Genomic DNA, 25,167 nt, shown 5'->3' with positions numbered 1-25,167 from the left:
TCATACAACACTAGTGTGAGGTGAGGTGAGCTGACCCGACCCAAACTAAACTAAACCGTGGGGTACTATGCAATGGAAAAGTGCCATAATACAACCTTGATTACCAAAACGTTTTTAATGTAAAAACAATGATTTGCAAATGCATTTTCTTTTATGCAAAGAAAGCTTATACTTATGTTAAATAAATCTAGATGTGTTAGCATACATACGCATGTCGCACGTTTAAGCTTTGATTATCGATAGTAAGCCTACACAAACTATGCTGTTCCATGCTGCTTTAGATGCAGCTGTTGTATCTATCGAAGCTTTACATGCAGATGTTGAGCATTTTACTATATTATACATACTGCTAAAGTATTAATTCCAACTAATGTTATGTAATGTCCTCCAAGTCTCATGAACTCAATACTGTGATTGAAATATGCAAGTGGAAGTTTTAGGCAACTTTGGCCTGTCCTGCTTGAAAAGACACAAACAGCACCACTGCATAGAGATTTTTTTCTCAGAAAATTATTTTCTCCGTAACACTATTCTTGGTAAATTATGACATCAACAATTGTTTATTACACAACAGCTCTTTGACAACATTATCAAGCCATTTCGAATAAAACAATCTTCATGTTTAATAATAACAACATGGCATTAAAGCTGTTTAGCTCTCAATCTTACAGTATAGTGAATTTTCAACTGTACAAAGGATTTTAACTTCAATGATAATTGTGAGAAGGCAAACATTATGTAAATTCCACTAGTCCATGGAGTTGCTGGTTCAGTATACACCGTCACGCATTGATACTTTGAGTAGATCATGATGTCATGTCTTCCAGAATTGCTCTGACTTGGACAGGGTCGGTTCTGCCCTTAGTCTCTTTTTGAACCTCACCCATCAGTTTGTTCAAAACTTTCTTATTTCCCTTTCTGATAATCTGAACCTGCAATAACAGATTCATGTGCAAATTAAATCTCAGCAGCAGGTCAAAGACAATCATCAAAGTCTAAGTTTGCTAGCAGTTAACAATGATTAACATTAACATTTCATTTAAAGCCATGTGCAATGCATTAAAGTTATACATTTTATCAGTATGTGTGATCCTTGTGATTGAGTATTGAATTCAATGCAAAAAAAAAACAGTAAAAGTGAAGAGGCAATGCACATGTTTTACATTTACGTTGTGCTGTGCATCATTCTTCTGCTTTATGAGTTTGGTTGTCTTTAAATTCATGTCACAGTTTAATTACTAACACAGTATAAGTAGAATAAATGACTCTGGTCCTTTAAATGATTTGAAAATAATGCACACTGTTCATCATGTCGTGCTACATTACCACCTTGGGTGTGCATTATTTTTAAATAATTCCACAACCTTTCGTCAATTATTTCTTACTTGGTATTTTTTAAGGACTCCCTTAAAAATTCTCACTCTGCCATATGTCATTTTGATCTTTAAGTTGATCAATTGTACACTTCTAAAATGTAGTGTTTGAAGGCAGATGAACATCTGGACGTACCTCCTCAGGATGACGGTCTACAACCCCCTGACAGATCCTCCATAGCTCATCTCTGTCATTTATCATCCATAAATCCAGTTCCTTTACTATCTGACCTGCCGTCTTCTCTGGAACCTTCCACATCTCCTGGAAAACCTGTGTTCAGTATAGACACGCACATACATGCACACAATAGACCTGTAGTTTTAGAAGAACCTCACACACATGACTTTAAGAGCACCTATTTCATTGCTAAAAACAGGGTTATTTTGTGTATTTGGTATAATACAATGTGCTTGCGTGGTTTATGGTTAAAAAAATTATTTTGCACATACCGTAAAAATTTTTTTAGCTCCAGATTTTACTCTTTTCCTGAAACACACGGATTTGAAAAGCCCTGTGTCTCTGATTGGCCAGCTAATCAGTATGTTGTGATTGGTCTGAATACCTCTGACGTCAGCTGGAAAGTGACGCTCCTTACCATGTTTGAAAGATTAGTGCGCGATGCTAACAGGAGTTAACTTACAGGCTGTGAGTCTGAAGCGGGAGGAATTATAATAATGTCGGTCTTGTCTACATCACCAATCCCAGGAAGTAAACTGTTGCCTACAATCCGTGTGTTTGTTGTAGTCCAAGAAAAGAGATTTACGCTGGAGACGATAACTCGCGTCATCGTTTACTAACTATCGTTAATATGTACTAATACACTCCTACACACCAAAGGAAATGTAAAAGCGTGAATCAGACAATAGGTGCTCTTTAAACAATTGCTTTTTTGTATTCGTCAATACTTTAAAATTAAATAATGATTTTGGCATCTATATATGCTCAGCACAAAGGATTTTTCAAAGAATTTAAAGCTTTTTCTTACCTGCTTGGCAGCTGAAGAAGAGATGTGACCAGATTCAACAAGATTGATCAGCTCAGAAAGAGCATGTGGAGAGATGGGACTAAAAGAGAGAAGAAATGGTTAGAGGAAATAATTCAGAAAGCAGGAAATCCAAAAACAGGGCATTAAGACTCAGGAGAACTCATTACTGGAAAGTTTAAGCACAGTTTCCTTAATGTGTGCTCGAGCAATTTGGCCTCACTTAATATTAGCAAATGAGAGGGGATGATTGAGACCGTCTCTAATCATTGAGCAGAAGAAATCCTTAAAAAAAAAAAAAAAAAAAACATCCCCTGTATATACATCCCCAGGCACAGAGGAAACACAACTTCCATTATTTATTATTTACTCCCTGGAAACAAAGTTAGTAGGAAAGAATAAAATAAATAAATAAATAAACTTGAAATAAGCCTCTGGCATGCATACAGAGACACGCGCTTCCTCTCTGAATTGTTTATTCTAATTCAAGTTTTCAATATTATGGATGTAGCGCAAATACTGAAATATTATTCTGAGTGCTAGCCCACCTCTGAGACACTTTAAGACCCTGAAGATTTAGATTTCCCATCAGCTCCTTTATCACCCAACCAATCACTTTCCTCGGTTCTGTCTTGGTCATCTGAACAACACTTTCAAAGTAGTTCATAAGCCCATCCTCATTCTGAAACACAGCAGTTTAAAATATAATATAAATATAAAAATCACAAGTAAATCAAGTAATAATACAGAAAGGGTTTTCATTATTACAATTATTTTACCTCAGTATAGATCGACAAGATAAGTGCTCAAAATACACTGCAATGAACACTGGTCATTTTTCAAAAATAATTCACTTTAAGAATCAGAACGTGCATCCTAATTCGAAGGCTGGATACTTCGAAGGACGAGACTTCAAAGGCGGGGACTCAGTCTTCAAGGGTGCAGAAAAAGTCCACAAAGCAAAATGAAATGGTCTAGTTGCGTCACTTGCTGTTCTCGCCCACTAGTCTGTCAGCGGGACACAACAGCTGAAATGATTTGGACTTATATAAATATGCAAGCAGATAATTTTTCCTTTATTTTAGAGAATATGACGCATTATATATATTTATATAGTATATCAAATTGACCAACACGTACAGTATTGCAGCAATAATATTAATTCACATCACTAAAACATAATTTATAAAAGTAATACAGTGACCTTTACAGTTATGAATGTTTTTGTTTTTTAAATTGAGATGCACATTAATAATAATTTGTTACATTTATAATATCGCTTTTCTGCAGCACTCAAAGCGCTTTACATATGAAACAGGGATTCTTCTCAAACACCACCAACATGCAGCATCCATCTGGATGATGCGATGGCAGCCATATTGCGCCAGAATGCCCACCATACACCAACTTATTAGTGGAGAGGAGACAGAGTGATATAGCCAATCAGTATATATGGGGATAAATAGTAGGCCAATGGGCAAGTGAGCACCCCCTGCTGGTCTCACTAACACCTCTACCAGCAGCAATTAGGTTTTTCCAAGAGGTCTCCCATCCAAGTACTAACCAAGCTCAACCCTACTTAGTTTCAGTGGGCAACCTTAGCTTCAGTCTTGGGCTACAGGGCGATATGGCTGCAGGCCATCCTATCTTGGGAAAGTCAAGGCTTTCATCGGAAACGAAGGACGCATGTGGAGGCCACATCTGAAGGCTTTTAAAAAAGCCTCTGGATTGGGACACCCATCGTCGTGGTGACATCACTGCCCTTCAAATACAGCATTCGAATTGGGATGCACCCAAAATTAAATATTCCAAAGAAGCGTGTAAACAAAACATATTACTACTGCTCCTACTGGACACAGTTGGAAATGCATCTGAGTTAAACACTCGCACTCTCTCACCACCAACGTAAAGCTGTGCTCCAGCAGGATGCCGTACGTTTCCACAAGCCGTGCCCTCCTCATGGATGGCAGCTCTGGCAATTGGTCCCTCAGCCTGTCAATCACCACAACCTGGTCATGCGCAGTGTCTGCAGGCACAGAGGCTTTACTTTCATAAACAAACAGAGGGGGCAGGTTGGGCTCTGGCATGAACCTGAGAGAGAGAGAGAGCATGTATTCAACAAAGGTCACATGGTGAAATGAGAGAAAAGTGTGCTGTTATCTGGTGCAGAGATAAGCCATTATTTGTCATGACAGGGTCTGAGTCATCGCAGGACCTAATCTACTGCTCTGGATGTCTTTCTGTCACACCCTCTTCATATTTATACATTCAGAACCACCCACATGACTCAAGCCTCTGCCAATCACATTCTCTGCAGTGGAGCTCCATCAGAAAAGAGGCTGAGCTTGCTTTAAAATGTTTTTACTTACCCTTATGCCATCACATATAAATAAATAAATGACTTCCTTTCATCAGATGAGCGTAAATGAATAATTTTATATTAAAATGCATAAGTTATCTTCTTATGTGGGGTTTAACATTGTAAAGCATTAGAAAGCACAAACATCCATCATTAAAGGAAAACACTACCGTTTTTCAATATTTTACTATGTTCTTACCTCAACATCTTTTTTCAATGCGTGCACTTTTAATCTTTGTACAGTGCTTCTTGAATGTGTTAGCAATTAGCCTAGCCCCATTCCTATGGCTCCAAACAAGTTTTATTTTGTGCCACCATACTTATTCGTGTAACTACTCATGCAACACTCATGTCTTTAAATAGGGAAAACATGGAAGTGTTTGGTGGATGCTAAATTCATCCCTGTTTGGAGCCATAGGAAAAAATGGGGCTATGCTAAATGTTAACACATTCACGAGGTGCTGTACAAAGAGTGCACGCATTGAAAAAAAGAGATGGATGTATTTATTCATCTAAGTTGAGGTAAGAACATAGTAAAATATTGAAAAACTGTGGTGTTTTCCTTTAAATCCAATGTGAATCGTTTTTGATAAAAGCATCAGCCAACTAGATGAATGTAAAATTTTATACAAACATTACATTTTTCTTAATTGATTTGATTAATATTTATTTTTACTAATTGTTCTATTTGTTTATTTCATATCAGCCTGCTTTATGGGGGTAATTTTAGGCCAATATTATTGAAAATGGACAGAGTAAAAGTCATAAATAAATATTACAACTTGTAAACACAAAACGCAATCTACAAATAGATTAAAAATCCACAAACACAGTCCTTGTGATCCGCAAATGTAAAACAAGATCTACGAATCGTCTTTGTGATCCACAAATATAAAGCATGATTTACAAAAAGAAATCAGTGACTTGTACTTGAAAACCAGAATTTGAATGAATGTAAAGTGACTTCTTTGCAGATGAATATCATTTTCTATTTGTAGATTGTGTCACATTTGTTTTCAGAATTCTGACACTATTGTTTCGCTTTGGTGACAAAATAATGCCATAATCGTTGAAAATGAAGAGACTACAATTTGTAAACACGAAACAAATCTGCAAATAGGTTCCAAATCTGCAAACAAACTCCTCATGATCCGCAAATGTAAAACGAGATCTACAAATATATAAAAATCCACGAACAGACTCTTCATGACATACAAATATAAAATGCGATTTACAAATAGATTTAAAATCCGCAAACCAACTCTTTATGATTCACAAATAGAAATCATCGACTTGTACTTGACAAACAGAATTTAAATGAATGCAAAGTGATTTGTCTGCGCATGAGGGTCATTATTTGTTTGTAGATTGTGTTGCATTTGTTTTCAGAATTTTGGCACAACTGTTTCGCTGTTTTCCATTAAAAAAATCTACAAATGCCCTCCTCACAATTTGCAAACAAACACAGTCTAACTTGTATTTTCCAACCATTGTAAAAAGACATTCTTACACATTCTGTGCAAAGTTCAGCATGCAAGTGTTGAATCTGTGTTTGCAGATCACAGGGCATTCACGAATCCTTCTGCACAAGTCTACAGATCTTTTTGGCACTATCTTTCCGCAGAGTTTGTCACTACGATCCACGCGTGTAGTCAGCCAATCAGGGGTATTGCTTCAAAGTAATGCCACGCCCCCTCAATAAGCTCTTTTCAAAATAAAAGCTGGGCTCACTGCCATTTACCGTTGCCGGTGTTACAGCGCTGAAAGGCGGCCAGACCGCGTTATCGATATTATATTAATGATATTAAAGCATTTATGTATAGCATGGCAAATATGTAGCATTAACGTGAACTAGAACAACCCCTCGTTTAAGTTATTATCAGTGCCTGACAATTCAGCCGAGGTCATTAAATCGTTAAAAACACTGCATGAAGCGGTTTTATCCTTAAAACATCAGTGTCTCTTCAACGAACATTTGCCGAGCGTCAGCGAGCCAGCTGGATGGAGTGGAGCCGCTAAGGTGACGCAGCTAAAATAAAGCAAGCGGGTGCAACGATAATATTGGATGTAACTTGCCGTAATTAACAAAAACATGAGCCTTATTTGACAGCAGCACTAATTGAACTATTTGACCATATGCATTTGATATACATACCGTGACCGGAATGCACTTACAAATCGCGCTGTTATTAGAAACATTTAACTGTTTCCAGACTGAGCATGGAGACAAACAAGCGCAAGCCGTTTATAGAAGCAGCTGCCTGTCAGCGTGTACGGAATATAGTCAAAACGGTCTCGGTTTTTAGACCGGCAGTCTGCCTGTGCCATTCCACCCTAATCTGGACTGCAAATTACATGTTAATATTATATCCACCATTTACAATCCTTCCTTTAAGGTCTGTTCTGCTTTTAACAGCTCGAAGCTATTACTCTCTGTAGCTTTCGAGTCCGTTGTAGGCTACAGGTAAATTTTGCAGTTGTTTTAGTTAACTTTGCAGAGCATTTTATTGTCGGAAATGGTCCTGGGCTGGGTTTTCCTATAACGATTGAACTTAGCACTCAAGAGTGCTTTCTACAAGGTAAAACGATCGCTCGCAGCTGGGTTTTAAGTGCTACTAACGAGTCGCTATCCCTTTGTCAAGTGCTGAAATGTCACTTACTGAATGACTCGTAATTGTAGCAGAAGCTTGTTTAGGCTAATGATCTTCAGCCGATGTGCACTAATATTTTTTAAAATATTATTAATTATTTTTCAATGACTTATTAAATGTTTTAATAATTTGTGCATCATGAAATATTCTTTTTTCATATTTAGTTAGGACTCGTCCCACTGCGCAATGCCTTCTGCATTTTATAATATAGTTTAGATTTTTCTTTTTATTTGTTGTTTATTATCTATGTTTATTTATTATTAAGGATTATTGCATTACCCAGTTGCGAGCGATCGTTATACGTGCATCTTTGGGAAACGCACGTAAATGAACAACGAATGTTCGTTAAGTAGCTCGTAGAAAGCGCTCTTAAGTGCTAAGTTTAATCGTTATCGGGAAACCCAGCCCTGTTCGTTTGGAATGTGACTGGCACACAGCTCTAGTCAGGACTGATTAGGCTATCCATTTATCAAGTATTGATTAATTATTTTCACTTAATCCCTTTTGCATTTTACAAAAAGTAGAATAGGCAGGCATATTCTGAATTTAATCAAAATTATGACTGTGGCGTTGAAGGAACCTTCCTTTAGTGATAAATAAATAAGTTATTTTGCTATTATTATCTAGCAAATATGACAGTTTTAAACAAACTAAGTAGCCTATTTATTTATTTATTTATTGGCAAATGCAGAACAACAAGGAACATGTAGAACATAGGCGACACGCCTCTACCTTGCGATGAGAAGATTAATCATGGGGAACATAAGCTAAATGTAATTTTAAAATGTATTTAATTTAAAAACAAATTTAAACCGAAAGCGGATTGTTTATGCTTGTCAAATTTATGCTGGCTCGGTCAAAAAATTTCGTCAGGCAGTATTTGATATATGTATTTGTGTTCATGGAAAACAATATAGGCTATAGAAATTCGTGCTGAGTGACAGGAAAAAGACAACCGTGCTATTGGCACAAGAAAAAAAAGGGTCAATGAATACGAACAAATAAATCGAAAAAAAAATTAAGATATTGTTGATTCTGCATTTATCCAGCCCAGCATAAATTTGACAAGCATGTGCTTTCGTTTTAAAAATTACAGTTAAGCCTTTAATCATATAAGGGAGAAAGGCGTGTAGCCTACCTTTGCTTTCTCCTCATTGTTCTGCATTTGCCAATGAATAAGTCAGTCATATTTGTTATAAAAAAAATCAATGTATGCTACATAATAATAGAACTTGTTAATTTTTTACCAAAATAAGAAAAAGAAAGTCGGTAAAAATGTGCACCCAGCTAGACACTCAAAATGAGGGCCGGAGTGGGACTCGCTGACTATTAAAATAATATAATTAAATCCTCAGTAGCCATATCTGCTATAATGTTCTCTGCAGCCTTGAAAATTCATTGTATTTTTCTAATATATCATTTCCAATTCAGTGCAAATACAGTAGCCTAAACAATTATGATTTTGCCATAATTGTGCAACCCTATATTTTAATATTATTTAAGTAAACTTGTAAGAAAACTACTAAAAGGGAACAAATGTGTTTTCCCCTATATTTCTATAAAAAAAATGTAGGTCTTGTAAATACGTATGGGGTTGCAATAGTTTGGAACCTACTGATATACAAAACTGGCTAATATGTCCTGACTGGAGCTGTGCGCGTCTGCGAAAAAAAAAAACGAAATAGGCGTCAGCTCATTTAATGTCATTGTGCTTTCAGTTAACCTGTTTAGAACTAGAAGTGTTCGCCCTGCCCTCGACTTTAGGCGGTGCGTTCAAGTTCATATACAGCGTGCAGACAGCGTGCCCGAGCGCGAGGGGGAAAAGTCCGCGGGAGAAACTCAACAGCTTTAATGTACAAAAACCTTACGACAAACGAGAAACGTTCTAACGGAAGCCTTCAGTCAAGCAGGATTAAAAAGAGGATGAGAAACGTGCAAAATATACAATGTACAGTATATGCAGTTATGTCATTAATAACTACTGCTTTTAAAAGGACTTTTAAGTTATTGTTTTTGTTTCATTTTCAAAGTTTGATACATTGTGCATAATGACATACTTGGAAAAAGGGATAATTCAACAATAATTTATAATTGTATATCTTTTATTAATTTTATGAAATACATCAACTATATTTCAATGCACATTTAGGCCCTGAACAAAAAACAACTCGCGAGGGGAGGACTAGGGATTAACCCTTAATTAACTTTAAGGAATTAACTTTAGTGTTTAGAATTCAGTTAAAAACCAAAAAAAGAATTCTGTGTGCTTTTTGTTTAAAGTGCTTGTTTTTATTTAATGTATTTATTTATTCACTGGTGGTAGGGTTGGGGGACAATGAAGGGGAGGGGGGGAATAATTTGATGTAACGGGTGGAATAATTTTAACATGTCACCTGCAGTCCGGGTGAGGGTGGATTGCAGACTGCGGGTCTAAAAGCCAAGACTGTTTTGACTCGATTTGAGTGCCTAGCTCGATTTGAGTGTCTAGCTGGGTATGCGGTTTTTACACTGTAAAAAATGTTTTGTGGCTTAGTAAATTTAACTAAATAAAATTAGTCAATTATATAAAAAATAGGTTAAAAGAAAAACTATTTTTGAGTAGAAAATAATGCAAAAATGTGAGTAATTCTAGATTAACACATTATTTAGTTAATTCCTAAATTTTATCATGTAAAATTTGTGAGAAGGAAATTAAATAATTATAAAAAAATAATAGGCTGTATTAACTTAAAAATATAGTGCATCATTTTTGCATCCACTTTTTAAAGTAAATTTTACATGGAATTTTTAGTAGGCCTAATTGCTTCTCCATGTAAAACTTACTTAAACATTGCAATTGCTTAAATTGCAAAGGCTTAAATTCAATGTAAAACTTACTTTTAAAAAGTGTATGTAAAAATGTTGCACTGTATTTTTTTTTTTTAGTAAATCCAGCGTATAATTTTTTTCATATTATTTGTATCAGTGTACTTAGTTTGTTTAAAATGGTCATATTTGTTATTAAAAATCATCAATATATGCTACGTAATAATAGCAAAAGAACTTATTTATTTTTCTCTAAAATAGGAAAGTTTCTTCATGCCACAGTCATAATTTTGGATAAATGCAGAATATGCGTGCCTATTCTACTTTTTGTAAAAAGCAAAAAGGATTAAGTGAAAATAATGAATCGATACTTGATAAATGGGTGACTTGTTCATTATTGTAGTATCAAGAAATGCATTACATTTTTTAAAAACAAAGCCCGCCTTTTAATCTTTCTGACTAGAGCTGTGCGCCAGGCAAATTCCAAACGAGCAGGGCTGGGTTTCCCAAAAGCATCGCTAAGTAGATCGTAAAAACAATCTTAAAATTCATCTTAGAATTATGGGCCGTTTCCCAAAAGCTTTGTAGCTTAAGTAGCACTCGAAAATCATCGTAGTTCTACGAGTGCTCTGGAGTAATCGTTAATTTGTGCATCGTAAGACAGCAGTGTTACAAGGTCACCTGCAGGACAACCAGCAAATTGCACTCCTGCAATAACGATAATGTAATGTTTTAAATGTAGGCTATATTTATTTATTGGGGTTTTTTTTCTTTGTTTATTTGTTTAAATTACTTTAATATAATATATTTAAAATTCAAACGAGAAATGAAATTTAAATGACTAAACATAAATTAATTAAGAAGGAAAACGTATTTGGTACAATTTTGGTAAAAGTTGGTACTAGCAAATTGATAAATGGTTCCTACCAATTGCTGCTATAATTCATCTAGGCTACAGTAAAAAAATATTTTTTTGAAGGGTATGGCATCTGATTAAAGAAACCAAATAAATATTTACGGTACAATGCAATAATCCTTAATAATAAATAAACATAGATAATAAACAACAAATAAAAAGAAAAATCTAAACTATATTATAAAATGCAGAAGGCATTGCGCAGTGGGACGAGTCCTAACTAAATATGAAAAAAAGAATATTTCATGATGCACAAATTATTAAAACATTTAATAAGTCATTGAAAAATAATTAATAATATTTTAAAAAATATTAGTGCACATCGGCTGAAGATCATTAGCCTAAACAAGCTTCTGCTACAATTACGAGTCATTCAGTAAGTGACATTTCAGCACTTGACAAAGGGATAGCGACTCGTTAGTAGCACTTAAAACCCAGCTGCGAGCGATCGTTTTACCTTGTAGAAAGCACTCTTGAGTGCTAAGTTCAATCGTTATAGGAAAACCCAGCCCAGGACCATTTCCGACAATAAAATGCTCTGCAAAGTTAACTAAAACAACTGCAAAATTTACCTGTAGCCTACAACGGACTCGAAAGCTACAGAGAGTAATAGCTTTGAGCTGTTAAAAGCAGAACAGACCTTAAAGGAAGGATTGTAAATGGTGGATATAATATTAACATGTAATTTGCAGTCCGGATTAGGGTGGAATGGCACAGGCAGACTGCCGGTCTAAAAACCGAGACCGTTTTGACTATATTCCGTACACGCTGACAGGCAGCTGCTTCTATAAACGGCTTGTGCTTGTCTCCATGCTCAGTCTGGAAACAGTTAAATGTTTCTAATAACAGCGCGATTTGTAAGTGCATTCCGGTCACGGTATGTATATCAAATGCATATGGTCAAATAGTTCAATTAGTGCTGCTGTCAAATAAGGCTCATGTTTTTGTTAATTACGGCAAGTTACATCCAATATTATCGTTGCACCCGCTTGCTTTATGTTAGCTGCGTCACCTTAGCAGCTCCACTCCATCCAGCTGGCTCGCTGACGCTCGGCAAATGTTCGTTGAAGAGACACTGATGTTTTAAGCATAAAACCGCTTCATGCAGTGTTTTTAACGATTTAATGACCTCGGCTGAATTGTCAGGCACTGATAATAACTTAAACAAGGGTTGTTCTAGTTCACGTTAATGCTACATATTTGCCATGCTATACATAAATGCTTTAATATCATTAATATAATATCGATAACGCGGTCTGGCCGCCTTTCAGCGCTGTAACACCGGCAACGGTAAATGGCAGTGAGCCCAGCTTTTATTTTGAAAAGAGCTTATTGAGGGGGCGTGGCATTACTTTGAAGCAATACCCCTGATTGGCTGACTACACGCGTGGATCGTAGTGACAAACTCTGCGGAAAGATAGTGCCAAAAAGATCTGTAGACTTGTGCAGAAGGATTCGTGAATGCCCTGTGATCTGCAAACACAGATTCAACACTTGCATGCTGAACTTTGCACAGAATGTGTAAGAATGTCTTTTTACAATGGTTGGAAAATACAAGTTAGACTGTGTTTGTTTGCAAATTGTGAGGAGGGCATTTGTAGATTTTTTTAATGGAAAACAGCGAAACAGTTGTGCCAAAATTCTGAAAACAAATGCAACACAATCTACAAACAAATAATGACCCTCATGCACAGACAAATCACTTTGCATTCATTTAAATTCTGTTTGTCAAGTACAAGTCGATGATTTCTATTTGTGAATCATAAAGAGTTGGTTTGCGGATTTTAAATCTATTTGTAAATCGCATTTTATATTTGTATGTCATGAAGAGTCTGTTCGTGGATTTTTATATATTTGTAGATCTCGTTTTACATTTGCAGATCATGAGGAGTTTGTTTGCAGTTTTGGAACCTATTTGCAGATTTGTTTCGTGTTTACAAATTGTAGTCTCTTCATTTTCAACGATTATGGCATTATTTTGTCACCAAAGCGAAACAATAGTGTCAGAATTCTGAAAACAAATGTGACACAATCTACAAATAGAAAATGATTTTCATCTGCAAAGAAGTCACTTTACATTCATTCAAATTCTGGTTTTCAAGTACAAGTCACTGATTTCTTTTTGTAAATCATGCTTTATATTTGTGGATCACAAAGACGATTCGTAGATCTTGTTTTACATTTGCGGATCACAAGGACTGTGTTTGTGGATTTTTAATCTATTTGTAGATTGCGTTTTGTGTTTACAAGTTGTAATATCTCTTTGTGACTTTTACTCTGTCCATTTTCAATAATATTGGCATCATATTACCCCCATACTGCTTCCTATGCCCCATGTGGAGGACTGATGATTCATTATCTTTCCATCTGCATCAACACTTACAATAGTCTTCCTGTTTCCCCCCTCATCTGTTTTCTCCCATGATTCTCTTTTTCTCCTTCCATATTCACTTTTATCCATCCTTCTGCTTCTCCCTTGATTGTCAAGTATTTTCTTCCTTGACCCGTTTTCCTTTAATCCTGTGCTTTCCATCTACTCTTGATCTGTTCCATCATTCTTTCCTATGTCCTCTACTGTTATCCTCCATCTGAACTCTCTGTAGCACCCCACAGGATGGAGCAGCTTTTACTTGACTTACCTGTAGGATTCAGTGATATACAGTATTTTACACACCTGTAGTCCTGTAGGCCTTCCTTATCCCTCATTGGAACAGTGTAACTAGAGAAGCGACAGAGATATGAGACAATCAATCAATCTGCATTGACCTAAGGTCTCCATTATATGCACCTACTAATATATATATACGAAAATATTGCCAAAACAACAAATCTAATGATGGCACGCATGGGACTTTTGCACAGTACTGTATGTACCTCAAAACAAGACACAAATAACCAAATTCATCTTCTATCACAGATTAAACAGGAAATTGAGACAATTGTCCTGTCCATGTTTAAACTACTGTGTGACTAGTACAGAGTTAATGTGTGATCCTTACAGCTACGGAATCTGGAAAATAAATATGACTTTAATAAAAATGTTAAAGTTGCTGTGGGTTTAAAATATAGTTAAGTATAAAACCAATAAAGTCTGAGGACTTCAACTATGTAAAACAGAGCGTTGAATTACACTTCTCTCCTCTAGCCGATGTCACAGGAGAATACAGTACTTGTAGAAATCTGGCTGTTCTGGGCCGTCTTACCCAGATTTGCTGTCGAAGGCACGAGTCTCATTAAGAACCCTCCCACCACTCTGGAGAAGCTCCATCTGTCTCTGGATCTCATAGTCTGTTGAACAGGTACCAAGAGAAGACCAATCAAACCATAGCAAAATCTTCTGCCAACTAAAGACCCTGAAGTACTGCAGATATGGCCGTGTACATCAGTGATTTTCCTCTTGACTGCTCAATGAGCTTTTGGAAGGAATTGTGCTAATTCCCTCCAAAAGCTATAGAGGATAACGTTTTGAAATAGGATAATGTATTGAAACAAATGGACTGGCTGTCCTTTGCAAGACATCAAAACAATACCATATTCATTTAATTACAAAAATTTTCTCAAGGAAGGGTTTGAAAAAGGTTCCTTAACATCCATAATATTTCCTTTTTTTAATAGCTTATTCTGACTTTTAATCAAAGCACAACACAGTTTGTTAGTACCCAATTTTCAGGTTATAGAGATTTCCTTTGAGTGAAAGTTTTTGATAAAACATTTCACACAAGACAGAGCTGGAGTACTCAGCCCCTCCACGTGATGCTAGGCTAATGTGCCAACAACACAAGACACACTTCCAATTAGCAATGTCAAAAGTACAGTGATTTGGTTTGGTGTTAAGTTAAAACGAAAAAAAAAAGGGGAAAAAACTATGTTAAATGTGTTGTTAAAGTGACACTTCACTTTTTTTGAAAATATGCTCATTTTCCAGCTCCCCTTGAGTTAAACATTTGATTTTTACCATTTTGGAATCCATTCAGCCGATCTCCAGGTTTGGCGGTACCACTTTATAGCCAGGGCTCGAAATTGCGACTATTTTGGTCGCCAACAAAATTTAATCTGTGCGACCTTAAAAAATATTTGGGAGCATTTATGCGACTGCCCATTTTGTTGTGGTGCGACTTGATTTAGATTGTGATGCTGCGTGCTGCTGTCCCAGGTTCAGTATTCTCTACAACATTACATAACCAATCAAATTTCACCATTAAGTTCTTACGTTTAATGAAGACCGCAGATTGGCTAATATGAGCGTCAGTCATTCCTTGTTGCCGTGCTACGTTGGTACGTGAAGCGCGAAAATGTGAAAAGACAAACCGCGAGCATGACGAGAACGAGTCGATTACTACTGTAATTAATGACGACGATCCGGATTCAAATGCGACTCCACCACAGGAAAATAAGACTTGACGTTAAACCTTTCGGAGAGAGTGACTTAAAGATTTCGAGTGTCTCCGCTATGAAAATGGCTCGATGTAACTTACTGTGTTTACTGTAAATCCTGTAAAATAGCCATAGGATGTGTAAAGCCCGCTGGTGTTGTTTGATTTTTAATAAAATAAGTCTATTAACATATACATTGTAGTTGTGGTGCTTTTAAATTTTTGGATGGATGTGCCTAAATTTTTGCTGGTGCTCCTAACTCTTTAAAGTTGGGAGCACCAGTGCTACCAAATAAAAAAGTTAATTTTGAGCCCTGCTAGCCATATTGGCCTAGAAAATAACAACTTGTAATTCTCCATCGGTCTTAGTATACGATGTAACTACATACAAGTCAAGTTTTAAAAAGGAAAAATATTGAAACTCTGTGGTTATTTTTGAGCGTTATGCTAATGTTCTTATTAGATTCAATAGACTATGCTAAGCTATGCTAAAAATGGTACAGCGCATGGATTCCAAAACAGTCAAAATCAAATGCTTAAGTCTAGGGGAGCTGGAAAATTTGCATATTTAAAAAAAGTGCAGTGTCACTTTAAGATTAATCAAACAACAATACTGCCAAAAATGAAACAAATCACTGCTTTAATATTACCCATGTTCTTTAATATTCTGTATTACTGCGTGTTTACTTTAATACCTGCTTGCAAAAATTACAAAGTGGATGATGTAACCAATAAATACTTGAAAAAAATTCAATAGTTTCAATAGGTTTTGCACACTAAAAATCTGATTTCATACCAATACAGTTATCAGTTACTACTAAGAAGTGTGGTTATATAATAATATTTAAAGCTAAATAAAACATTTCTAAAACTATTTCACTTCTTAGGCAATGCTCTGTATGTACAGTGGAATGGCAAAGAGATTTTCTGATTCATACTAAAAAACTTTCGTATCAACAGTGAGAACTTAATATCCATAAAAAAGATAAGTTTTAACTTCCTCTGAGAAATGCATAATGTATATAAATTACACTCTGTGTGGTTAAAGGAGGGTCATCTGCACATATATTCTCACCTATGGCTTTGGCCAGGTGTCTGACACTGTTGATGTTTTTGACCTCAGTTCTCACTCCTAAAGGATCACCAGGTCGATGGACGGACACATTAGCATCAACTCTAAGCTGACCCTCTGTGAGAAAAGGGAGAGAAACAGATAGAGAGAGGTTGATAGCATGACTCCAAACAGTCAATTACCATTCAACCATCAACAGCTCTCCAAAATCCTGCTTAGCAAACAGTGCATATATTTGAATTTGAATGATTTATTTGCATAAAATACTGTATTCTGCATTGCCCTGTGCACTGCTGAATGATCTGCATCTGATAAACAATTTGCTGTATTTTGCTTCTGGGGAATTTGATGAAACCACATTTCTTGAAATTTTAATGACAGGAAGACAGTGGTTTGATTGATCAATGACACTTTCATTATGAGAAATGTTAGTTATTTGATATTTTTCCTTTTCTAATTTGTATTTCCTACATAAAATTTACATTTAACCAATGTTCTTTAAAGTCACAATGAAATTGAAATGAAAAACTATATATATATTTTTAATATTGTGGTATTAATAACAAATGACTTATCTGTGAGCTTCATTATTTTAAAAAAATTTGTGTGTGCTCATAATCTTTAATCAAAAATGCAAATCTCCTCCCCTCCTCAAAACGATTTCTCTTCACTTCCGGTCAAAAGTATGGCAGGTGGGCGGGGTCCGGGAGAAGATCGCAGCGATTAGCAATTAGCAACACGACCCAACTTCAAACGATCCAATCAGATCTCGATGGACAAATTCAAATCCAGCCCTGCCTTATTTCATCTCAAAAGCCGTTTCATTCGGATATACGTCACCACGGGGAAAATAAGGCAATCGCTACTTCCGTTTCATGGCGACTTTAAGGGGCGATTTCCCAGACAGGGCTTATCCTAGTCCCAGACTAAAATGCAGGTTTCAGCTGCTTCAATTTAAAAACACCTTGTCCTGTTTAATTTTAACATATTGACGTTGACATTGTTTTGTCTTAAGATGCACACCTGTAGGTTAAATTACCTATTATTAATAAGGCTTATTCTTAGTCCTGGATTAACATAAACCCTGTCCGGGAAACCGCCCCAAAATGTTGTATATTTAAAGCTATACTATGTATGTCACTAGCACCATTTAGTAAATTGCATTCCTAGTAAATTGCAGAAATTTTTGAGAAGTTTGTTTGTTTGTTTACTCATTTCGTAAAGCTATTCTAGAATCTATGGCTATATTTATGGCAGGAAGTGTTTTAATCTACAAACAAGTAAATCCATAAATAGGTTGATCTATACACAAGTTGGGGGAAGGACAATCTGGTATCTCCAATTTTAAAAAAAATTGTCCTACAAGACATGTATCTGAAAATGATCTCCTCTCCCATAGGTAAAATAACATATATTTAGCATGATATTTTATTAGAGGTGAGACCTAACATGATGGGAATACATTTGAATAGATAATAAATACTTCAAACAATATGAATAGCTGTACTGGGTGTGTTAAGTTACCGGCCATGTTGGCCTGACAGGTGCCAAGGGCTTGCAGGATAAGCTGGAGCTCTCTGATGGCAGCAGCTGCTTCATCTCCACAACACATATCCGGCTCCATCACCAGCTCCACCAGACCTACACCTAAAGAGACAGAAAGACTGCCTTAATATCAGAAACTCCATTACTATTTACATCTGACCTACACCTAGAAAGACTTCATTTTAGAAACTCCATCACACCTACAGTGACATATAGCCTTCTTCACATCAGAAATGGCCACAAGTAAGGTACAAAACTTCAACAATTAGTCAATGAGAACAAGTGTTTAGCTTTCAGAAAATGTTGATGAGCTGTTTTTTATTTTATATCAAATTTGCTATCTTTGCAATAATTTTACCTAATTTTGTGACTGATTACAGGGTTTGAAACTGTGACCATCTGATATTTTGCTTAAATTTAATTGGTGCAACCTCAAAATATATTTGGAAGAGTTTGTGCGAATGCAAATTATTGTTGTGGTGCGCGACCTGTTTTAATTTCTTTACAAAACGTCTCAGAGACCAATGAGACTTTATCCAGATTACTTAGGTTCGTGCAGTTTAGCATCCGAGAACACGAATACATGAAGTTCATATTCAGAGATGCTATCAAAATAAAAGTCAGTTAAACATAATAAAGTTGAAAGTTGATATTACTATTGTATAGTAAAATCTACTTTTAAAATAATACAAATTGATTTTCAATTTTTTTATTTCTTAAGTAATATAATCACTTTCAAAAGATTTGTACTTTCCATTTTTTTATTTAAACAGAGTTTTGTTATGCAGCACTTTGACAAAAAAATGCAATGTTTTCATGAAAATTGATTAGTTTTTTATTTGATTATTTTATAAAATATAAATTTTTACATGTTATGAATTCAGTTTATTAAACATGCTGTTTGATAAGCGAAATGTAATTGATCATTAAAGAAAATGAAAAGTGATAATAAAAATTTAAACAGAAAAAAATGGGATAGGTAAAAATAAAAAACTGAATTTAAAATAATATTAAATGGTATTTATAGGGCCCCATGAATCTACACATTTTAAGCATATTTTAAGCATAAAAATGGGCCAAGCACAAGTCAAATGTGTGGCAAATATTTTAAGATCAAGTTTGATTCAAACTTTTAAACTTCAGGATGATGAAGTTGTGGTGCTCCTATAATTTTCAATGTATGCTCCTAAATTTTCGCTGGTGCTAACTTTTAAATTTGACAGTGCCAGTGCTACCTAATAAAATATTTAATTTCGACCCCTGGATTACAATTCAAATATCTAACTTTTGTTATTTTCCATGAGTAAATCAAATTAATTTAATAGGGAAAATGTATTAAATTAATAAGTAAATAAAATTAAAAGAGAGGAATAATTGGGTTGTACATTAGCACTTGGTAGGGACCAGCTGGTTAAACAAATGTTAAGTATTGCCAAACGTTTCATCATAAATTGATTTTTGTTATCATACATGTTATCACACAAAAAATGTGATTTATATAATAACTAAGAATAGTTTTCACTACAATTAATCTTATAACATATTTTCCGAAGTTTGTCAGAAATATCACTACATGATATTATTTGTTGGAGCGGTCAGGAGGATATCTAAGCTAAACCAAAGTCACATTTAATTATCAATTATTGAATTAATTGTAGGGATTCTTTAACACGTTTAAAAAACGTGTTATGTTTCTAATGTTTACATAAAAAGTAGTGAGACACTCATTTAAAACTCTGTATGAGAGTGATGTATAAATGGCACCTGCTCTGTTGAGATCTATAAGCGTCTGATTCTGTTCATCGTCATGAAGACTCTTTCCGCTGTCTTGCTCTATTTGGATCTGTTTAATTCTCACACTCTTGCTCAGCACTTGGTTCCTTCTGCGACCTTCAAAATGACTATAGACCAGAATGCCATTCACTGCTATGGGCAGCCTCTGTTGAGTGATCTGATAGCCTGCCTGAAAATGAACACACACACAAATGTTAAGCAATTAAGGAATGCCGGGCATATTTATTGAAACCATATGTATTTGCTATGCAGTAGTTTATCTCTAGATCATCTAGAACCATAAACAAACACACCAAAACAAGCTTATAGAGCTCCTGCAGTCGATGGCACACAGCCTTAACTCTGCCTTTTGGTAGGCAATTATAGAGCGTTTGAGTGCTGTAGCATTGGCATCAGTGATTGTATAAGCGTATTATGTTTAATAGTAACCCTGAAATGAGTTTAAAATGTGGAAAATAATAGGTTGATACACATTTAAAGGCATTATAGGGATCTGTAAAGTTTTACAGAACAGCTTCCGGCTGTTCTTGCCTGCCTGCAGGGTGGCGTAAACGAAAAAGGTCACGTGATGTCCGGCCCTCTATAAAGACCTTCAGGACTGCTTGAAATTTACAGGCAGGTGTGTTAGTTTAGGTTTTTGGGGATCCTACGTGGGCAAATCTTAACAGCCCTGATCTAGGCATGAAAGGATTTTGCCTTCTGCTTTTTTAGGCGACTGGTAGCTACTGTTACTATAATGTGGGTTATACCTCATACAGACCTCATTTGACAAATTTTAAACTGATGACCTTCAAAATTAATATTAGACCACGAAAGAACAGTAATCGAATCTGGTGTTTAATGGAAATGAATGGTTAAGAGATGCCAAAATTCTCCATGCAGATACTAGCGATCCGGCTCTGTGATTTGGCTACAATCTCCTTCAATTTTAGTGTGAAGCAAAACAGAGCACTTGTAACTGTTGCTATGGCAACCCCATGACCAAAAGCCACTAGAAATTCAGCATGGTTATTGGAATGCAAAAGACTAAAAGAAGAGGAAAAACGCAATTAACCACTACCATCTGTGTGTTGTACCTGATCAACTAATTTATCATTAGCACAAAAAACAAACTCATTTCAACACTACACAAATTAAATGACAATTAGTCGTTGGTCCAAAATGACTTTCTCTATATCAGTCTCCAGCTTTCTCATTCAAACACTCTTTTAAATCCATTGTCTGTGAATGCTAATAATTTTCGTTTAAAACTTGATAACATGTTCCAATTACGTTATACTGCAGCAGATTCAGCCTAGTGTGATGTGACCCTATCAGGAAATGTCAGCAATAAATGTCTTTCCAAACATACTTCAGTGCTCATGGAAAGAAATGACACTGATCAGTGTTCCAGTTTGGATGCTGGTTACAGTTCCTGTAACATTTCACTTAAAACTTGGCCTCTCTTTACTTTAACTAAGAAAATTTAGTGTATCTGGACAAAACACTTTTATTTTCAATTAGGGCTATATGCATGAACTCATAATTGAATTTGCCTTGCTATTATTATTTTGTGCCAGAATAAACACTTAACCTTATTATTGCAGTTTACTACAAATTTATCTCACATGCAAGGATATTGTTCTAACCGTGTGTCTTTATCAGGGTATCTTGCTTCAATTTGGATGCGGTCCTGTAATGAAAATCAATCGGCAAAGAGACTGTAGCCAAGGAAGGGTTGTTGAAAAGACATTTGGGTTCCGGAGATAACAATCTCGTCAATTTCCTCAAGATGGAAATTGATTTTTTTTGTGCTAACACATAAACCTTGAAAGACAGGCCTAATATGAGCACAGTGTTTGGTGTTTTTTAAAGGATAGTGTATCAGTGTTATTATAACTTATTTGTGTTTATTTGCTAAAATACTAATGAAGTACTGCATTACCTACAATCCTAAAAAAATCTGTCAATTAGTCTAACTTAGGTTAGCATGGACAGTTAGCCTAGTTTGTCACTGACCAAATATATAATTTGATTTTTGGCTCAAAAGATTCTGTTTCCAGTAAACAGTTAAGTGATTAAATTTGGGTTTTAAATCAATGTTTATGACATAATATTCACAAGCGGTGTGTTAAGACAGCATGTCTGGTTTTTCAGACAGAGATTGTTTACTAGGTCTTAGCTATAGTGAGGTTTGTGGGGCATTATCTGTTATTTTTATGCATTTATGATGACATACACTGGGGGGAAATTTGCATTTGTATAAGGGTTTACGGTTTACACAAAAATTCTGTTCCAATGCTGAAATACTGTTGAACACAGAGCTTGACTACTGAGCTGACAGAGTTATTCATCTATATTAGATGCAGCCATACGGTTTGCTGTTCAGCACAGAGGACTCATCACTTCTCCAATAAAGCTCAGAGATACACAGAGTGATGTACTAGATACATGTGCACGTCTCTTTCCAAGCTGTGGATCCATAAAGAAGCTATTCAAAAACAATAACCACATACAGACAAATGTTCTTGTCTCTGGCATGTGTCATCAGCACTTCATGATTTGAAAACAGAAGATGAACCTATGGCACAAACTCTTTAGGGCACCCCGATGTGTGCAGCAATGGGAACTCACCGGCATGTCCGCATAAAAATAGTGTTTCCTATCAAACAGTGACTTTCTGTTGATGGTACAGTTGAGAGCAAGACCCGTCATTACAGCGGCCTCCACACATCTCCTGTTCAGCACCTTAGAGAATGCAGCAGTGACAAAGATACACAACGACATTCAATAACACTTAAAAATAATGCACAGAAATGACAGATATATAATACAACTAAAGGAACTTATGTGCTGCATGCAGAAGAGGCTAAAGACACACTTGTTTAATGAACAACCATAAGAGCACTTACTATAATATTATTTATCTTTAAATATATTTCACAGATGTATACAGTTATATACAATTCACAGCATACTTAACATTTTGTTAAAGGGGACATTTAAGATGTCAAATAAGTCTTTGGTGTCCCCAGAGTATGTATGTGAATTTCCAGCTCAAAATACCATACAAATAATTTATTATAGCATGTTAAAATTGCCACTTTGTAGGTGTGTGCAAAAATATGCGTTTTTTGGGTGTGTCATTTTAAATGCAAATGAGCTGATCTCTGCACTAAATGATCGTGTCATGGTTGGATAGTGCAGATTAAGGGGCATTCATAATAGGGGAGCCAAATTTCAATGACCTATTTTTTCACATGCTTGCAAAGAATGGTTTACCAGAACTAAGCTACTGGGTTGTTCTTTTTCTCATTTCAGGGCTCGCAAAATTTTAATATCCCTGAAAGCCCTTCGGGCAGGCACTCTTTAATTTGTGGTAGCCCCACATGAATATAAGTAGCCCGAATAAAAAATGCATTGTTTAATGTAGAATATTGATAAATCCTGGATTTCCATGTAAGCCAACTATTCTTGCCCCTCCCCAGCTAACAATCTTTGGTTTCAAGAGTTATTTTTCAAGGATTTTGGTTAGCCAGGAATGTTTTCTTTAAGAAAATAAACATTCCCCTAACGTTATTTTTAGGTTAGTTAAACGTTCCCCTAACGTTAGAATAATTAATTTGTTCTATTACTGAAATATTATATGACTGTATTTTAACACAGGTTATTTTGAATACAAAATACCTCAACACATCACACATTGTATTTAGATAACATGGTATTTTATCAAATATATAAACAACCAGTGACTTTAACACAATATAGAAGACTTAGAACAGATATTTATTAAAAAGGACTAAACATTTAATTCTCTTTAGGTTAACAGATCTTACAATAGCAGTTTATTTTCGTTAGAATAATGTTAGACTCTGAGGTAAAATGAAATGACAAACACACATTCTATTCGCTTTAGGTAAACATATTTTACCACTGCTGTTTAGTCACCTATCAAAGCTTCTAACATCATATTCTCTTAATAGCCTAGACATGTCAAATCGATCGGAAATCAATCAAATATATTTTCCTTCTCACATATTTCAGTTAGTAAGTGAAGAAAGAAAAAAGAAACGCAAAATTTTAGAGAAACGTTGTTTCATTTAAAAAAATAACGTCATTTCGTTTTTACCTCATAGACCAACATTGTTTTAGCGGCAAAAACAATGTTAGTCTATGAGGTAAAAACGAAATTAAGTTATTTTATTAATGACTTGAGTTCGCACTTTTTTTGTTGAGGTGCTCGTGAAGAGCGAATCCGGGAGAAGCGCATGCAGAGGGTCGAGCGCATATCAGACGTGCACATTAAAAGATGGGTTTAATTATGCTTTCACTTAATTTCCTGACAAGAGGACGCCGAATTACATACAATATAATTACACAACTAAATCTGAGACAATTCAAAAACATAAAAATATTATTTCCTCCCCAAGATAGCCCGACGGGCAAGGCGGAGATACATTTTGGTAGGAATTCACAATAGCCCTTGGACGTCGGGGTAGCGATTTTGCGAGCCCTGCATTTTCTAGGTTGACAAATGCACTGGGAATCCACTTATAGCACCTGAACACGGAAAAGGTAGATTTTCATGATATGTCCCCTTTAAATCACGTTTTACTCACCGGCAGTGTTCCTGGTAATGATGCATCAAAATGTGAGACAAGTGAGTTTGGTGGAGCCAAGAATCTAACATGAGATCCAGAGAAGAGCTTTGATTTGGAGTGAATCTGAGCATGGACTTCCAGACCAACAACACCAACCATCTGAGGAAGACTAAAACAGCAGGACATAAACATAATTTGTCTCAATTATATTTCTAAAATATAATTATAAAATGTCATTGCATAATAAATAAAGACAAACACTATTTTGAAGTGTGTTGAAGGTATGTACTGTGTGTGTAAAAGTTTTTAGCAAACAAATGAAGTGAAGGTCAATAGACAATAAGGAAGACAAATGTGGTTTGTCGTCAGAGAGAACGTTAGGCTCAAATTCATTTTGTGACCTCATGATATAAGAAAAAACGCCCGTGTCTCCAATGTCAGCAAGCTTAATAGGTATGCTACCCAGAATGTATTTTGCAGTCTGACACCTACCTTTTAGTCTTTACTTTCGACTGAATTTGATTTTTAGACTCCGACGTCCATATTCTCCTTATTATAAAATTAAAAGTATCAATATGATACAAACTTTGTGTTTTACTACCATATTTCTTCAGCCTGAAGAGCATATTACTGTATCCTGACGAGGAGGCTGCCATTGTCGTGTTTTGTATACGGGCAGCTGGTATATGTAGTTCTACAACGCCGTTAGAAACGCT

General features: G+C 35.6%; 1 protein-coding gene across 1 annotated transcript; it reads right to left on the bottom strand.

The window, feature by feature from the left end:
• Positions 1–541: 541 nt before the first annotated feature.
• Positions 542–25,131, bottom strand: gatb (glutamyl-tRNA(Gln) amidotransferase, subunit B). The gene is made up of 13 exons (XM_065254693.1): positions 24,944–25,131; positions 24,470–24,620; positions 22,485–22,598; positions 19,842–20,040; positions 18,057–18,179; positions 16,536–16,649; positions 14,291–14,375; positions 13,762–13,806; positions 4,255–4,447; positions 2,905–3,038; positions 2,360–2,438; positions 1,510–1,644; positions 542–932 (listed from the first exon to the last, which is right to left on the bottom strand). The coding sequence occupies exons 1-13, from the start codon at positions 25,105–25,107 to the stop codon at positions 807–809; spliced, it is 1,662 nt and encodes a 553-aa protein (XP_065110765.1). The 5' UTR covers positions 25,108–25,131; the 3' UTR covers positions 542–806.
• Positions 25,132–25,167: the final 36 nt, after the last annotated feature.

This window comes from Paramisgurnus dabryanus, chromosome 4 (genome assembly GCF_030506205.2).
Source record: "Paramisgurnus dabryanus chromosome 4, PD_genome_1.1, whole genome shotgun sequence".
Classification (NCBI taxonomy): Eukaryota; Metazoa; Chordata; class Actinopteri; order Cypriniformes; family Cobitidae; genus Paramisgurnus; species Paramisgurnus dabryanus.
This window is presented reverse-complemented; position numbering and strand designations above follow the sequence as displayed.

Bases quoted from the DNA above. Each gene is read 5' to 3' on its own strand.
- gatb (XM_065254693.1), bottom strand. From the start codon at position 25,107: ATGGCAGCCTCCTCGTCAGGATACAGTAATATGCTCTTCAGGCTGAAG. The intron at 24,621-24,943 runs GTAGGTGTCAGA...CTGCTGTTTTAG, and splicing joins TCGAAAGTAAAGACTAAAAG to TCTTCCTCAGATGGTTGGTG. The intron at 22,599-24,469 runs GTGAGTAAAACG...GCATTCTCTAAG, and splicing joins CATTACCAGGAACACTGCCG to GTGCTGAACAGGAGATGTGT.